This window comes from Candoia aspera, chromosome 4 (assembly GCF_035149785.1).
Source record: "Candoia aspera isolate rCanAsp1 chromosome 4, rCanAsp1.hap2, whole genome shotgun sequence".
Taxonomy (NCBI): Eukaryota; Metazoa; Chordata; class Lepidosauria; order Squamata; family Boidae; genus Candoia; species Candoia aspera.
In genome coordinates, this window is record NC_086156.1 from 63,416,707 (window position 1) to 63,435,947 (window position 19,241).

Sequence of the window (19,241 nt, forward strand, 5' to 3'; positions counted from 1 at the left end):
TCACAAATAACTACTAGCCTTAAAATTCTGGCAATTGACAGTAGGACTTTTGAAAACCTAGACATGGGAATTTTGAAAACCTAGTGTTTTATTTATTTTAAGTATGTTGTCTGTAAGGGCAGGCTGGCTGGGAAATATTGTTATAGGCTAGTCATGTTTGTGGATGCCAGACCGTCTCTTAAATTCAATCACCTCAGGGTCACAAATGTTAATTTTAGCATTGTTCACATGTTCATAATTTGGCTAAAATAGGTTTTCACTTTGTGCATGTTCAAAACAGATTTTGTGAGGTTTTGAATGGGTGCTATGGTCTATTTCAGAAAGTCAGTCTGTAATAATTGTAATAATTGTAGCATTTGTAAGAGTACTATCATTCAGAATTTCCTCCCTTGCTTGTTGGAGAAATATGTGTGATAGACAGAGGGATTAAAAAAAGAAAAGAAAACAAGAGCAGGACTTCTGTTTCTACTTTTAGCATCTACTACTGTGACCCGTTGGGTCATGCTTTGAGAGAAAGGTAGTGCAGTCTGATGTGACTAGAATGAATATTAAATTTTAGGCTGAAGATATTTTTTTTACCCCAATGCTGGATGGTCGCATGATCATCTAAGAAAAGTATATATGATAAATAGAAAAATAATTCTAGTGGCAAACAAACTTTGATGCTAAGTCAATATTTACTTACCTAACAGATAAACAGAATAATCACAGGCAGGCAAAAAAGCAATGGGAGTGGGAGCGACTTCAGACTTCCTGCTGGCTTCCCCATAGACTTTGCTTGTGGGAAGCTGGCAGGGAGCATCAGCAATCATGATCATGTGACCACAGGGATGCTGCGACAGCCACAACTTTGTGAATAAAACTGGTCTGAACATTGTGGAAATTTCAATTCCACAGGAGTAACAGATCCCAGACTTTTTAGGCGTTCTTTAAGTTAGCGGATTTTGGGTTCCTTGATTCAAAAATTGTTGCAATATAATGCACTGTTTGGGCTAACCTGAGGGTTAGATAAACTGATAAACACAATGAAAGTTTTAGTAGTATACAAATTTCAGTCAACAATTCACAGTCCTCATTTTTTTCTATGTTGTTGCTCACATTGTTTTGCCTAGCATAGTTATCTGTAAACAATTTATTGTGTTAATAGAAAATGAATTGCAGCCTCCTTTTCAGGCATCTATAATTCAACTTTAAAAAGAGAAGTTGTTTTTGAAATTACTATGAGAAACATAAAGTTAACCATAAATAGCATTTTTCATAGATACCACTTATGAGCAAGCTACCCAATTGAAAAACTTATGTGATGTTTGATCTGGGCTAGGGAGGGCGATATTTATCTTCATAATATATGAGGTGCTAGAGTGAGATGTACTACTTCAGACTCTAGGTGGGAAGATTCTATACTGCCAGGAAAGTGCAAAACAATAGGGTCTTCACTTACATCCTGAACCAATACAGTCTACTCTGTTTCCTCATTTCACCACATTTGCAGATACTTCATTATGCCATCACATAACATCAATGCTTTCTTTCAACACTTTTTAACAACAGAGGAAAAATGAAGTTGGTTTATTTTTCTATATACCAAAACTGAGTATTTTAAAATATAATCTGAATATCTTTTTTTTTTAATGCAAGCAGGTTTCTACAGAGGATCAGCTACCTCTTCTCAAGTTTAAGCATAATGGATGACAGCCAGCTAAGCAAGCATGCAAGCAAAATGTCTCCCAAGTCTTCTGTAGACCCTACAAAAGAGAAAGCAGCTAAAGGGTTATCCTGTCAGTCAAACTGCTCCGAGGAAGCCAGGAGGCCAGAGCTAAGTACTCTTGAAGAGGCTTTCAGGAAATTTGCTATTCATGGGGATACAAGAGCCACTGGAAAGGAGATGCATGGGAAAAACTGGTCCAAGTTGTGTAAGGACTGCCATGTGATTGATAACAAGAATGTGACCCTCATAGATGTTGACATTATCTTCAGCAAAATCAAGTAATTTTTATTTTCTCCCTTAGCCTTTTTTTATATTTTCCCCTTAAATGTTTACCACATTTACCTGAGAGGTAAATGAATTCCCCAAAGTAAGAATAAACAAGAACAAATGCCCAAATAACAGCATAGACACAAAATCTTCCAGCTTCTCAACCTATGAACCACTTGAAAAAAAAAAAGGGAGATCCTCCAGTGCAGTAACTGTGTGCTTGTGGCACACTTGCCATCAACCACACTCCAAAAAGGGCAGGGCAAGGCAGGGCGGATGGTTGGATAGACAGATAGACAGATAATTTATACAGTGAAGTGACCTTTTTAGTCCATTCTCATGTACAAATATTCTCTTGCACAGATGTACACAGCACCAACATACACCCGTTCATTCTTCCCACACCTTTAACAGAAATAGCCAAGAAGAAGGAAAAAAAGAGAAATGAAAAAACTGGTTAAGGGAGAAAGAATAGCAGTACTGGGAAGGAAAAGGAAAGAGAAAGGTAAGGGAAAGAATTAACTGGACCACAGAAAGAAAGTGGGGGAAAGGCCTAGCTTGGATGTTACAAAAAGGATGAAATTTACCAGACTAACCATGCCTCCCAACAACAGACCACTGCAGGTTTGGAGTCATTTGAACCTCTGACCATCCCTTTATTTGCATCAGCTTCTGTTCTTATCAGTGAATATTCACGGGTAATTATTTGGGGAGGAAACCTGTCTTCCTGTCAATAAATATGGTAAATTATTGGGAGTCTTTGAGAATAATAACGGATAAACTATATTCATACCATATGCATCTTTTAAAGTTTTTTATCATAAAAATTGTCACATTTTTAAAATGCTTATCCTGTGTGAATGTATGTCCAGTTATTTGGTTCAAGAAGGATACATAGTAAAGGGAGCAAATAAAGGATGTTTAATTTGTTTCTGCAGTTTCCATATTTATAAATCAAATGCACTGTATCATTTGAACAGCTTCCATTTTTAAACTAGAGAGAAACAAGTTATTCAGTCTAAATGGCTTGGTGAGTCTGCATGAAAGAGGATGACTCAGTCATCAGTTAAGAGCTGCAAGGATAGGCCATTGGGAATGCAGCATAGGAAGCTGAGCCAAAGAATATATTCTGCTTTTCCACCTCATGCATTTGGAATTAGATGAGTGGAATGAGTAACCAGTGTGAGATTGGAAAGACTAACATGTAGGGTAAATAAATTAAAAGTAGGTTCATTATGCATATTAAAGTTAGTGGGCAAGGCTGTACATATACTGTTTCATTTTGTATCATTTTTATATCAGATGAACAATATATGCAAATAACATTCTCCAGACTATGTTATTCATTATTTGTTCCATTGTGGAAAAACACTCCAGAATTTTTCCTGTGAGCTAGATATTTGTGGGAGAAAAGTTGGTTTGTTCAGACAAATACATGTAAATAATGTGGTAATTGTTACCTATTTAAACTTTCTCAAAAAGAAAAACTTGTTCGAAAGTAATGTTGCTGATTCATTCAACAAAGAGAAATGATTAGGAGACGCCAGACAATTATCCTTGTTCTGTATCAGGGTGGGCTACTTTTATTAATTGGTGGGCTGCATTCAGATTTGTGCACTAAGGAAATGATAGTGGCCAGAAAAATTGGAGAAAAATTGGAGGAACCAAAGCAACTCTCCCCCACCCGCTATCTATAATACGTTTAACTGATGAATATACTATGAACTTTATAAAGTATATTCTGCCACTAGCCAACCACATGCTTGCAGATTCCTTAAAAAGGGCACAAAAAAGACTGTCACCCTGCACGTACTCTTGCTACTGTACTTCAGTGCTTTTTTTTTAAGCTCAAAAATATTTCTGAAGTTATTTTAAGATGAAGTTAATCTTACATATTATATAGTATAATATATATTATATAGCTTATATATTATCCTGGATTATTTTCATTTTTTATCTTTTTCCCCTAATCAAATCCTACCTCCCGATAATGCTTTAATTGAATGTGAATTTTTAAAATATACAATATGTTTTATGTTTAGAAAATACCGTAAACAGCAGTTTCCAAGGAGTTCTTTTGGGAGTGGCATAGGTTCCCCCTACCCTTGAGGAAAAGCAAGAGACAAAACATGTGCCATGACATCACAATACAAACTTTGCCCATTATGTGCGTGAGTGCGATGTTGTGACACAAGTACCAAAGGTCAAAACTTAATCATGACATCACAATGCATGTTTCATTATTTTGGTGGTATTGTGGTTAGAAACTAATGAGTATGATGGGCTGCAGTTTCCAACAAAATGTTTAGCATGAACCTGTGCTGATCATGCATCCCCCTCCTTATGTTACTATCATCCAAGTGCAGTAGAGAGTGCCTATTGGTTGATCCTGTCAGCATTTTTTAAAAAATCAACAAACTTAGAACACAAGGAGCAAGATACCTTGAAATTGTTTCATTTTGTCTCAAGCTTAGGAAAAATGCTTCTGGCTTAGGACAAAACTCAGAAAATAAACAGTTTAATTCCAAATTCAGAATACTTGAAAAGACTTATCTGAACTTGGAACTTTTTTGCACAGTCTTATTATTAAATTGAAACCATGGTTCCAATGGATAAGACTTTCCATTTCATTTTCCATTCCCATTAGTTCTGAAAAGTCCTATATTATCTAGTGAATCAGGTGGCATATAAATCTTTCTAATAAAAAAATGTAATAAATTAACCACCCACGCTATATTATTTAGATATGGAAAACCAACAGTTTTCCAAACCAAACAGATGCTATTGAGTAACAGAATCATAGAATGATATGATTCCCACCACAGAAGGGTGGAAAGGAACTTTGAAGGTATCTAGTCTAACCCATAACAGGAATCCTGTATTACAGTTTTCCTTGCAGATAGCGATTCAGCCTCTGCTTAAATACCTCTAACAAAGGAGAGTCCAGAATCTCCCAAGGCAGTCTGTTCCATTGTTGATCTGCTCTTACCATTAGGAAATTCTTCTTGATAGCCAGGTGAAATTTACCTGCTTGAAATTTAAACCCAGTGTTTCTTGTCCTGTCTTCTGGAGCAACTCTGCAAAACTTTGCCCCATGATAGTCCTTAAGATACTTGAAGACATCTATCATGTCTTCAAGTATTCCTCAAATATTTTTTCTTGTAGGTGTCTTTCCATCTTGGTTGCTGTCCTTTAAATATGCTCCAGTTTACCAATATCCTTCCTAAAATCTGATGCCCAAAGCTGGTACAATACTCTAGATATGGTCTGACCAATGGAAAACAAAAAGGAACAATGACTTCCATTAATCTTGACACTTTACTTCTGTTGACACAGTTTAGGATTGCATTTACTTTTTTTGCAACTTCATCATACAATCAGCTTGTAAACCACCAGATCCTTTTCACAGAAGTGTTGCAGATCTACTGGTCAGAGTTAGTTGCTATAGTCTATAAGGATTCCATTTTCCTTGTCAGGTTCCTCTCTCTCAGAAATCTGCTGCTTCAAAGTATCTTGTTTTGAACAATTCCTGACTAAGCTGATACAGATGGTCTCTAATATAGTTTTGGAGACATCAGTTCTCTTGGTCTTGGGAGCTTTCAGTACTCACACTGAACTTACTTTGACAGGCATGGTTCAAAATTTAATTCATGATTACTCTGGATTTATCCAGATTGATTCAGAATCAATGCATAAGGCCTGCCACATCCACATTTTTTTTTCCTGAAAGGAATTATTGGTATTCAGTGGTCCCAAACTTGGTATCCCTTCCCTGGATGGATCACAATGAAAATTGGCTGTTGCAGCAACTTCCCCTTTACAATGGCAGTACCAGATAAACTATTAATCTGCCCAAAGAGTTTAATAAGAGTCCAGGCAATTTTGGGGAATTCTTTCTCAAATCTGCCCAATAGCAATTACCAGTGACCTGATTGAGATGTGAAACTACTGAATTCTGTTAGTATGATGGCTCCTGAGTAGCAATGAGCACTTGCATGGTGTCAAAGCCCATGATGGAGCATGGTATATGGAACAGTGCAGGCAAAGAAGTGTGGAAGAAGATGGCTTGAATGATTGTGCCATTACACAGTTATCAGGGAGGAAAAATAATAGGTTTCTTCTCTCACTGCATCTATGGAGAGTAAGTCAGTGGATCCTCTAAGCCTGTTGGACAGATTACACGGCCCTGGTCCTCTAGGACTATCTGAGCTCCATTGTGGACTGGTTGCAAATTCTTTGTAAATTGCAAATTCCAGTATTATAGCAGCATAAGGGAATATTAAGGCACCAGTAGAATTGACACACCTATTTATGTATAGGTACATAGGTACTCATCATGCTATTCTCTTTGGATAAGTAAAGTTATGCAAAGTGTGGAAAAAGAATGAAAAGCAGCTAGCAGCTATCACATGCTATCACATGTGATAGCTGCTAGCTGCTTTTCATTCTTTTTCCACACTTTGCATAACTTTACTTATCCACATGTGATAGCAAAAAGAAAGCAGCTAGAACTATTTTACACCACTACCTTTCACACTATCTCTCCACTATCTCTCTGAGTCTTGTTTCCATATACTGGAAACATACTGGGTTTTTGTTCTTTAAACTGCTTATCTTTCTCTTCAGAATCTCATCAACTCCATCTATCCAAAACTTTCTCACTCTTGATTCACTTACTCTGAAATCCCATATATGTCCTGCAATACAGTCCTCATTCATTCTCTCTATGCAGTATAACTAAATCACTACAATATACTTTTATTCTTGACTTTATCTTCTAGTTGAATTGTATAATCTAGGTAACATTTGTTGCGTATCATTTGGGTTCTCAGCCAACTGTATGGCACTAAGTACATGCACATTTGCATCCCCAGTCAATATCTATAACATTCCCCACCATAACAGAGAAAAAAATACACATACAAAAAAAAAAGGAAAAAAGTAGCAAATTAGGTTGAAATTTTCAATAAGTTGGAATATATTACCTCATTTCAAAAACTCAAATCATTATTAAAATCCAAGTAAAATATGAATATAAGTGGCAGTAGTACAATATAAATCATAAAATATGATTAAGAATTACAGTAATTTCTATCTGAGCAATTAAAAACTTTATCCTAAGGGAAACCCAAATGTTTCCCTTAGTACCCACAAACCCAAATAGAAAATTATAATCCAAACATAGTTTCTGATTTTAATGAAATTCTGTGTCAGATCTACTTTTGAAATACGAAGTTATTTTGACATGGAAATTAACTGAGGAAGAAAAGCAATATTTGCACCAAATAACCATTTAATACCACTGCCAAAAAGGTTAAATACCTGGGAATTTATTTGACAATTAATGCAGACCTATTTAAAAACAATTATTCACAGATCTGGAAAAATATAGTGGCAGATTTTTTAAGATGGAGAAAGTTAGAACTGTCTTATTACGGAAGAACTGCAGCTGTTAAAATGAATATTCTGCCAAAATTTAATTTTCTCTTCCAGATTATTACAATAAAAATTGTAGACAAGGTACTAAATGACTGCCAGAGATAAGTAATTTTTATGGTCTAATAAAAGACAAATATAGTAGAGGATTCAAATGTGATTTGTATTAAATAATACAATTTAAAGTCTGGCAGTCCCAAACTTTAAATTGTATTATTAAGCTAGTTGTTTAATTTGGTTTACATACTGGATTATATCGTTCTGTGGTTCGGTTACCTCCATTGAGGGAGTGGAACTGCACAAATGTCTTTGGACCAATACAAACAGAAATAAACAGCTTATAAGAGATTGTGCAATAAAAAGCAGCATATTAGAAGTCTTGGATAAATACAGGAAAAGAATTAGTCCAGACTTATTACTCCTTACCTTGTTATTGAATATTTATTTTCATGAAGGGAAGAGCCCAAAGACATTTGCTCAGTAGAAAAACAAGAAATTGTGTAGATTGCAAAATCTGATTATTAATAAGACAAAGATAAAATATTTTGAGACTGTCTCCTTGGAATGGTTAATACTGTCCAATTGCTTTTGTTTTTGTTAAATAAGTAGTGTAGCATTCAAGGAAGTGCAAAAACAAGAGGGAACACTTAAAACACTTGACTGAATTTGAAAACCTCACAACACAAAATTTGAAGCATTTGCTAAGTCTTATTTATAAACTGTTGGTGAAATATGACTTAACAACTGAACAGGTTAAAGACTGCATAAATAAATAGATGCAGAATTTAGATAAAATAATTGACATGCACCAAGGGAAGAAAAATATTAAGTTTAAATACATACTGAATATTATACTTAAGAGAAAACTGGCATGCTTTATATTCCATTATTGATTAATAAAATGAACTTCATTCTCTAAAAAATATTGGAAATGTAATTATTAGGTTCGTTCATTTTTCCATATTTGGTGGCACGGTTATGAAGTTCAACAACTTTGGAAAATGATTTATAATGAAATTAAACAAATGTTAAAAGCTAAATTTCCTTTCAAATCTGTTTTTTTAAATTAAATATTACTAACCCTTACATTCCTGCAAAGTATGTTGAATTGGCTCTGTACATGGTAACTGCTCCAAGGATACGCTATGTTACTTACTGGAAAGCAGTTACCTTTTGCAGAAGAATAGTTAATTAAGCTCTGAGAGTATGCCTCAATATATTTGTCTTAGTCTCTGTTCAATGTTGAACCATATTTTTAATATCCCATTTATTATGGAGATCCACTACTACAGGTAGTCCTCACTTAACAACCACAATTGGGACCAGAATTTCGGTTGCTAAGCAAAGTAATCATTAAGCAAATCTGACCAGATTTTCTGACCTTTTTTGCAGCAGATGTTAATCGAATCACTGCAGGCATTAAGCAAACCACGTGGTCATTAAGCAAATCACGTAGTCCCCCATTGATTTTGCTTGCCAGAAGCTGGTGGGAAGGTCCAAAATGGCAATCATGTGACCATGGGATGCCGTGATTGATGGTCATAAATGCGAACCGGTTGCCAAGTACCCAAATTGTGATCATATGACTGTGGGGACACTGCAATGGTCGTAAGTGTGAGGACTGGTCATAAATCATTTTTTTCAGCACCATAATAAGTCCAAACCATCATTAAGCGAATGGTTGTTAAGTGAGGACCAACTGTACAGCATCGCTGACAACTTGTTACAGCATCGCTGACAACTTGTCATCTAGTGCCTGTTTAAATACTTCTAGTGAGAGAGATGCAGCTACATCTTAAGGCAGTTCCACTGTTCAACTGCTCTCACTGTTAGGAAACTTCCTGATATCCAATAAAAAATCCTTTAATTCAAACACATTGTTTCTGGTCTTGCCTTCTGGGAGACACCAAATAAGTCTGCCCCATCTACCCCATGACAACCCTTCAGTTACTGAAAGGCATAGTCCAGCCAATTTTGTCTTGCTGAATATCAAAACTCTCAACTGCAGACATAAACCACAATGAGGAAAAAATGGCAACGGCAGTCTACTGTGCAATAAGAAATTCCAGTGCTTCATCAGGAGAAGAAAAGCATTCAATCTGGTCAGAAAATAAAAAAAAATTGCTGGAAACAGAAAAATATATATTTTTTCTTTTGCTAGAGCTTGAGCAAAACTACATTCTCGGTGAGATCACTGCAAGAGGAATGCCTGAAATAATTTGATGATTTTTATATTTCAAAGTAGAAATTTCACATGCTTTTCTTAAAATCATGTCCCAAACTTACATTCCAGCAAATTTTACAATAATAGGTGTGGGAGATTTAAAACAAAGTGTACTCTAAAGCATCATCAAGTGTACTCTAAAGCATTATCAAGAAAATAAAAGAGGGAGAAAGAGAAGCTCATTCAGACTTGCAAGATTCTGTTACTATAGCCATTCTAATAAAAGTATTTTTAGGCCTACATGGCATCTGTTTCTTAATCTGGTCTATTTTGATAAAGGCTGATATCAGCCCGGTCTATTTTGATAAAAGGCTGATATCAGCCTTGATAAAAGATGCTTCTCTCCTAATTCCATTTATTTATTTATTTGATTGATTGATTGATTGATTGATATGGGTGCCCATCTCAAATAGGTGACTCTGGGCAGCTAACAATATTAAAAAATAAATAAAGAACAAATACATATACAAAAATAACATATATAGAACAGGACAATCACTAATGACCTGGCTCAGATGAAACTTTTGAAAGGTATAGCCTTTATAGATTTCAGTAGCAATAGGGAACTTCTCAATAAAGAACAGATAGAGCAACATATAGATGACAAGTTATCATGGTTCTTCTGGAATCAACTTAAATCTTTATTGTGTGATAAGGATGTTAGAGGTTCAGCAATTCACCCTTACACCAATTTTGATAATTAAATACTTAACAATATAGAACAACCAAAAGGAAGAACTTCAAAAATTTATAGGTTACTATTGCAAATAGAAATAGAAGATCCATCTCTTGGTTTGAAGGAAGCTTAGCATACTGACTTTGGTAAATCTATAAATGAGACAAGTGGCAGGAAATCAGGTGATTTCATCTCAAATTCAATGCAAGAACTTCAGTGAAAGATTCCAGTCAGATTGCCACAAATAAATAAATAAATAAATAATAAAATCTTCCAAATGTTGGAGAGATTTTTATCAAAAAGGGTCTTTCTTTTATTTGTGGTAGTAATATGACAAATCTTTTGGTGTAAAAGTTTGGTGACATAAGCATCATTAAACAAAGAAATGAATGCTCTGCAGAGTTAGGGTCACTGCATTTATTCACAGGATCAAACCTCAAGTTTAAAAACAAGTAATACATTTACTTAATTTTAGCAGATAAAATAATTGCCCAACACTGGAAAATTTTAGATAATTTAACAATTGAGAGGTAGATCAACAAGGCCTCTTCATCACCACTTTAGAAAAGACCACAGATAAAGTAAGGAGACAGGACACCAGAGCCAAGAACCACAATTCTCTCAAATTTAGACAGACCTTATATTTTATCTTAATTGCAACAGACATACTATTGGCAATACTTTAGACATACAGTAAACATGAATGTGTGTATTATTTGTCTGTCTGCCTTTTAGCTGATTCGTTTTATTTCTCTAAGCATCATGGATTTAAGTTACTGTTACTTGATAGTGTTTGTTGATCACAGTTCAGTACAAAGAACTAAAAAAATATCTTTATAGATAGTTGCTCTATCATTAAGCTGCAATCGATATGTAACCTTATGGAGTCTAATTATAGCAAATTATGTTCTGAAATGGAATTAAATTATGGCAGAATATGCACAGAGATCTGCTCTGTTGGGACTAGACAGCAACTATATATAAAGATATCTGTATATTGGATTGGAATATAACTACTTTGGATAGTAACATGAAATCTCTATATGATAAAATGAAAACTGCAGGTACAATTTGTTAAGATTTTTAGTTTTACTCATTATTAGCTCTTATACCGCCATATAACTTACAAAAACACACTTAATCAAGTGATACCCTTGTAGTTTTGCCATTAACTCTTGCTATCTATCTATATATATGTATATGTGGATTAAAGGTGCTAGTCAAAGTATATTCCAGAATCTGTGGACTTAGAGAAATTGAAGATCCCAACAAACGCAATGGGTTTTGAATCCATTACAGTTGTTAATTGATAAGGCGATTGTTTCACATGTAACCTGCATCTGCATAACCAATCTGTCTTCTCTCCCCTTCTCCCTCCCTCATCCCAATTTAAATCCTGTATCAGTCCAGCCATTCTATACACTGATGAAGTGAATTGTAGCTCACAAACTTTTATGCTTTAAATAAAGTTGTTAGTTATAAAAGGAGATTTTTGCTACCATAGACTAACACAGTTCTCCTCCTAAAATGCTAATTGTGAGAGACACTGAAAAGGAAATTAAAGGCTGTAACACATAACATAGTGAATATCCTTTGTGTAATATGTTTAAATAAGCAATTCTCTCTCTGTCTCTCTCTCTCTATATATATATATCTTTGCATTTTTATCTTTTAATCTTCAGGGGGAAATCCAGAACAATTACTTTTGGCCAGTTTAAGGAAGCACTTCAGGAACTCTCTAAGAAAAGATTCAAGGATAAGAACAATGAAGAAGCAGTGCAAGAAATGCACAAATTAATTGAAGGGAAAGTGCCAGTCATATCTGGAGTCACGGTATAGTATCCTGACATATTATATTTTTTATCCATTCTTAGGTCTTTCTAAGCTTCTGTCTTTTAGCAAGAAGCATTGGGTCATAAAGTTCATGGCCTTAATTCTCTATGTACTAATGCTCAAAATATTAAAAAGTAAATACATGAGCTTTAAAACCTAGTAAAAAAGGATTTATCACTTGACTGGTATAACACAGACCTGTTAGGATAATTCCCAGCATTGTAATACAAAATCTGACCAATTGCAGTTTGTTCAAAAGGAACAGAAGGAGAGGAGGAATCACAGCATGTTTGAAAATATTTCCGCCAAAATTCAAAGAAATTACCTGGGTATCATCACTGAAGGCGTCTGATTAAAATAAGTGAAATATAGATTAGAATAATGCTGATGTTGATAAATATTACTAACCTCCCTCCAAGAGGGTGATGGTAAAACACAGGGGCATGACACAATATAACATCTGTCTATCGCTCTCTGAGAGCTTAAGGACGGTGGACTGTACATACCATTCTGACAGACATCAGTCAAGGGAAAAATGTAGATGATGCTTTTTAAAAGAAAAATGCAGATCTTTCCAAAGGCATGAAATAGTAATGATGGAGTACTTTAATTAAACTTAATCATTACAAGAATTCTGTTGTTGATAGCATTTTCCTTTCCTTTCTCAACTATTTGACCATGGAAGAACCCTTGAAATATTTTTCAGGCCTTGGGGAACCCGTGCACATTCAGGCTCAAATATAGGCCACAAGTTACAAAATTGTTATATTTGTTTCATGTGTAGGCCTGTATATATGCATTAATATTGTTCTTAAACTAAAAATAAAAAAATGAAACTTACCTCTTTAATGTGAAGTTGCCCAAATTTGAAATAATTTTTAAAATGAATAGTGATCTCCCAGGGAACCCCTAGTGACCTCTTGTGGAACCCTAGGATTCCACAGAACCCTGGTTGAGAAATCCTGCTTTAGAGGGTAGAGCAAGACACAAGAGGATCAGATATTCCTGACCTGATGTCTTTGATGAAGTAACACAGATTTTGGGGAAAGTAATCAGATATTGCTGAACTAAATTGAGTATAGTCAAATATCTCCTTGGATTTTTTAAAAAAAGATTTTGATGAAGTCTGAGCAATGATACATAAGATTCGACGGCAGGAGAAACAAATGGGAAAAAGTGCTCAAGCAGAATGAGAATTCTAAAGCAAAGAAGGAATGCTAACATAAAGGATGTCTAACTAAAGTAATAACTGCAAACAATTCCATTGAATAAAGAAAAAGGAAGACAGAAGAAAAAACTAATATGACAGCACAAAAAGGTTAGGAAGATCTGAAAACAAAACAACACCCCCCCACCTTACATAGGAGGTAGAAAGAGAGCTAGATCATAAGAGTGATGGTCATATCACTCTTATGATCCTGAAATGTGGAGGTGGTGTTAACATGCTAAAGCAGAAAATAGGCTGAGTTGGGAAAGGATGCTAAGAACACAAAAAGGCTTTTTCAGATACAATATGTTAGAAATACCTATTGTTTAATGAGAATGGCAAAGTACCACCCAAGTAAAAAATAATTCTATTTATCTCTGACAATATATATATATTCTAGATGGAAATAGCAAAGAGCAGATTGAAGAAAATAGGATTGCAGCTTGACAATAGAGATGATTATAGAATATTATTTACCTCTAACCATTTAAAATTTCCAGATCCCTACAATGAAAATGACAGAATGCTACCAAGTAACAAACACTTCTCAGTACCAAGGAACAATCAATCAATCTGAAAGCACTTTAAAAGGAATGCAGTGATTGCTATATATATTTTTTAATCAGGTAACTTCATTAGTAGACTGTGGAATCTGCATAATATATCTTGATATCAACAAATGTTTAATAAAGTACTGCAGAGATTCTGATCACCAAAGTTATGGTATTTCTTGGATAGTATTACAGTTGGCTTGGCACATTAGTCTTGAAGCATTATTCAAAGAACTAATCAAACATGAGTAAATTATTGAATGGGGCACAAAACTGTTTATTCCTGGACCCTATAATTCAAAATAGTTAATCACTTGGGTGAAGGGATGGATAGAATACTTATCATATTTGAAGATGATGCAAAATAGTACTTGAGTTAAAAATCCAATAAGCTAGAGAAATGGACAGAATGGACTGAAAATAATGAAATTCAATGGAGATAAATTCAAAGTTATTTCCTTTAAAAAAAAATAGAATTAACATGTACAAAAAGAGAGGGAGGTATGGTGGAATCCTGGGGATGGGCTGCTCTCAGGAACACTGGGCTCAGTATTTGAAAGTAATCCCAACATCCAGCCTTCAGGATCTTCCCTTGGAGCCAGGTTGCTGGATTCTTGGTGGCTCTGGGCTCTGGCTATTGATTTGAAAGCCAAGTTGATCTGTAATAAAGCTGTCCTCATCCACAGTTTGATAGTGGATTATGCAGCTGACCTTGCTTGTATCACCAAAACACTGGGGGCCAGGAGTGGGAGGGTTCCCCTCTTGGAGATGTGCCCACCTGGGTTTCCAGTCTGGAACCAGCTGCAACTCTTGTTAGAGGGGGGCAGTTCTTATCCATGTGTCATTATTGGCTTTCAGAGGCTGGTTGAAGGGAGAGATGGGATTGTTGCTGTTGTACCACCCTCCCTGCTGCACAGAGTTTTCTCTGTCTGAGCTGGATTCCATTGCTGGGCTGGTGGTTGAGACCCCGTGGCTTGTGGTTCTCAGGGATTTCAATTTGCCACCTGGCAATATTGAGTCTGGGGCAACTCAGGACTTCATGGCTCCCATGGCAACCATATCCCAAGTCATCAGGGACCTGGTGCATACCGGAAGTCACACATTAGCAGTTCAGCTATGATCTGGTTTTGGGGCATATAATTGCCATGGTTATATCATTTTCTTTCTTTTTTTCTCCAAATAATGTTATTAAAGATTACAAATAGAAAGGGAAAAAAAACTAATACAGACTACAAAAATATAAAAAGAAGAAAAAGGAAAAATAGTGTGAAAAAGAAAAAAGGGGGAAAAAGAAGTAGCTTTCCCCTTCATCCCAGCAAGTATAAACAATTTTAGTAGCTTATCACCATCTTTTAATACAACATATACTCTCTTCACCCAAACTCATCTCTTAACTAAAAACAAAATCCAAAAGCCTTGTCATTTGTTCCTTAGCAACAAAAGTCCAGTAAGAGATACCAGATATAATTATCTAGTTTAAACTTGATTGAATAGGCCAACCCTGTATCCCTTCCCTATACTTTTAACAATCTTAATTTTTAACCCCTTCAAATAAAGTCCCAGAGCTTGATTTCTGTTCATCTTTTTTTTGTCCTAAGAATCTTTCAAGACTTTAACAAACTTCTTTTGTACATCTAGTAAGTAAGTAAGGTTTGTCCTTTTTTTTGGTCACTTCTCAAAAAAATCTTCAAGATTTTAATAGACCTCTTTTGTACATCTAGTAAGAGAAAGTTATCCAAATTGCTTTTCTGATTTGGTAATAGTACATCTCCTTTAAGCAACAAACAACAACACGTTTATTACAGCCCTAAAGCCAGATACAATCAAAATATATAAGAGTAACAATCTTACATTTATATATACTGTATATAAAACAGAAAAACAGTATGATACAATCTAAAATTAATTAAAATGAATTAAGAATAAAAATACTAAAATAAATTGAAATAAAATACTATGTCAAGAAATTCTAAACCTAAGTAATGGTGTGGCATATTGTGCAGATGGTAGCACAAAACTGGGCAACCTGGGAGGATATTTTTGGGTCCTTGTCTGAAAGAAGTGGCATTAAATAGAAATCACACTCCCTGCCTCAAAATTTCTTCAATATTGGATATACGGTATAAGGATCTGTCTAGAGTCCTTATATAGGGAACAGTATAACAACATATGGCTTAGGGTTTCCACTGAGCCGTCACCACATGGACATAGTCAAAGGTGTATAGGAATACCCTTAAAATGCTCCAAAAGGACTGCTGATGGCAGTGCATCCAGGCTGGCTAAGGTGAAAGCTTTACAAAATTTCAAAATTGTAATGGATAATAAATAAGAAGCTGGAATGAACCCTTCTGGAAGAAATTGACAGATATTGGGGTGTGGCACCTTACTGAAATTTGTTTGGAGATCTATATCCCAGATTCATTGTTTAAAGGCGGTTCTAGCATTATCAAATCCAAATGAGCACAGACTTTCCATAGAAAAGCCCAGCAATTTAATTTTATCTAAGGATTTTTTTAGCCATGATAACTTAAAATGATCTCTAAATACTAATGGGGCTAAACCTATAGGCAACAGTATTAACTTAGCCAGAAGGTAAGAAGAAGGAACCATGCTCTGGCATCCAATGAAACTATACCTATTTCTACCCGTAGGATGGCATTTTTGATACTTTTTGGTACCATCAATATGGCTCTAATAAACTTATTCTGGATGATTTCAATAGAATTGAGCTTAGCAAGGAGCAGATTTGAGAGCCATAGAGAAGCTGAGAGACTATCTTAGCTTGAAAGACCTTGCAAGCTACAGGAATATAATGGGCTCCATTTAAATGGTAGAATCTTGCAAGAGCTGATGAGGTACACTGTGAAACACTTGCCTGGTAAAGAAAATGAGCACTGCAAGGTATTTATAGGTGCGCACCTGTTCAATTGGAGTCCCATTTATTTGCCATTTGTGAATGGCAAAATGGCAAAATGATGGTGTCAGGCAAAAACTAAGACTTTAGTTTTCTCATAATTTATTGAAAGTTTTTGATCTGTGCAGAATAAAGCTAGTGCCCTAAGTGCTTTTCTCATTCCCACTTGTGAAGTAGACATAATGATTACATCATTGGCATACAGTAGTGCTGGAATTGCACAATCAGCCAAAAAAAGTGGATGATGGGCTAGAACAGCAAGCGCTTGAATTATTGGATTATTGGATTTAGATACAAATTGAAAAGTAATGGAGCTAATATGCAACCTTGTCTTATACCTCTATAAGTTGGGACTGCTTTAGATAAATGTCTCCAGGAGGTGCATCTAACTTTCAGGGAGGTGTTTGAATAAAGCGACTGAATAAGAGCTAGCAGCCTTTTGTCAATCATGGAATGTCTCAGACTATCCCACAGTCTCTCCCTTGGTATTTGATCAAAAGCTGACTTAAAATCAACGAAGGTTGCAAAACAGGAACCACGAGGGTGGGGTGGGGGGTAGAATATTTTTCTGCCAAATGGTGAAGAACCAAACAATGATCTAGTACTGACTGTTCCTCTCTAAATCTGGCCTGTTCTTCAGCAATAATATTTTCATTTTGTACCCAATCCACTAACTTTGAATATAAAAATCTGGCATAAAGTTTATTTATTGTGTTCAATAAACTGATAGGCATATAATTTGTAGGGTTGAGTCTATTTCCTTTATTTTTGTATATTGGTACAACAATGGCCTGATTCCAGTCAGATGGAAATTGTCCTGTGTTACTAATGTGTGTAAATAAAGTGGCCAAAACTGGGGCCCACCAGTCTTTATTTTCCCTTATTGATTCTGGGGGGATACAATCACCTTCAGATGCTTTACCTGGTTTTAATTGGACAATAAGATCCTTAATCTTAGCTATGGGTACTGGTGGCCAATGCGGGAGGTCGTTGCAGGAGGGAATCACATCTGCAATTACAGCAGATTCCCTTTTAAAGATGTTCTTAAAATGATCCTTCCATTTATCTGCAGATATTTGTGTAATAGGGCCAAACCATCTATCTATAAGGGCCTGATTTATCAAACTCCAGAACCTGTCCTGATTACCAGGAAACACACTGAGGCGAGGACTTGGTCTCTAATATTTATTAGTAGTACTTAACAAGAATCCTAACAAACTGAGAAAGCGTGGGAAAACCCAGCCATATAAACCCCAAAGGTTAAGGCGGTCCCGATCTGTGTCTCTTTGAATGGCTGAACAGTTCCTCAGTGCTACGCATGCGCTTGACAGTCTGGGTGAGAGCCCCCTGCTCGCCATCCTTACTCATGACAGAACCAAGTGGAATTCTTGAGCTTTGCTGCTAAAATTAAATTACTCCAATTCTCTCTTATAGCCTGTTGTTTTTTATCTTTAGGAGATCTTTATAATTTTTTTTGAATCTTAAGTAATTTTGAGGCATTTGCAGAATTTTCCTGGCAAAAGGAAGTTATTGCATTTAAGAGAGCCTTTTTAGCTTTAATGCAGTCATTATCATACCAAGATTTAGATCTTTTATAAAATACATAAACACAATTAGCTGTTAAAAATTCAGGGGGGCTTGAAGATTAACAATAATTGATTGATACAGCAATATTACTTGTTCATATGAATCAGATGAGCAAATTTGGGTATGCATTTGAAGCAGGGCCTCTGAGGCCAAAATTCCAGACATAATTTTAGCCAAAGACAAATTAGTGGAAAGTGGTCACTATCAGGGCAAGTTTCAATATAAAAGTAAGCTATATGACATACAAAGTTCTGGAAAATCATAATATAATCACACTATCTCCGTTTGGGCGCCAAAATGTATACTCCCCTTTTATGTCACCCATGACAGTGCCATTAAGTATAACTAGATCTAAACTGTCCACAAATTGAGCCAAACAAAATCTTGCAATATTACATTTTTGGTCTTTAGATTGTCTGGCTGATAAATAGCCCACATCAGTTTTAGGGGGCATTGGCCACTTAAAATGAGTTTGCAGGGAAGCATCAGATTGGCCAATACATGTGTTAAAATCACCAGCTATTATTATGATACAGTCTGGATATTGACATGATAGCAAATTTATGTAGGTATCAAACTGATCCCACAAATTATTTCCCTGTGCCCACGAGCTGGAGGGAAATATGCATGAACAAGAAATACAGTGTAAAATTTAAATCTGAATAGGAGGGCTAGAGCCACATTTGAGCAAGACTCCAGCATAAATACTGGGACATTGAGTTTAACAGAAACCATAGAACTCAGGCCACCATTCTACCCTTTTTTGTACTGGGAATTGCATTCAAAGTAAAGGGAATATCCATGGAGTAATAGGTCCTCCCTAGCCCATGTTTCTTGA

The 19,241-nt window shown here is 35.6% G+C and overlaps 1 protein-coding gene across 2 annotated transcripts in view; it reads left to right on the plus strand.

Moving 5' to 3' along the window:
* The window catches only part of TPPP (tubulin polymerization promoting protein), a 45,101-nt gene that overhangs the window by 10,733 nt on the left and 15,127 nt on the right, over window positions 1-19,241 (plus strand). The window contains exons 3-4 of one of the 2 annotated variants that reach the window (XM_063304281.1): window positions 1,639-1,986; window positions 11,994-12,144. In XM_063304281.1, coding sequence (XP_063160351.1) covers window positions 1,685-1,986; window positions 11,994-12,144 — 453 coding nt within the window. In that variant the 5' untranslated portion in view covers window positions 1,639-1,684. The remainder of the gene's footprint in view (window positions 1-1,638; window positions 1,987-11,993; window positions 12,145-19,241) is intronic. The other variant, XM_063304280.1, reaches the window with a different exon arrangement.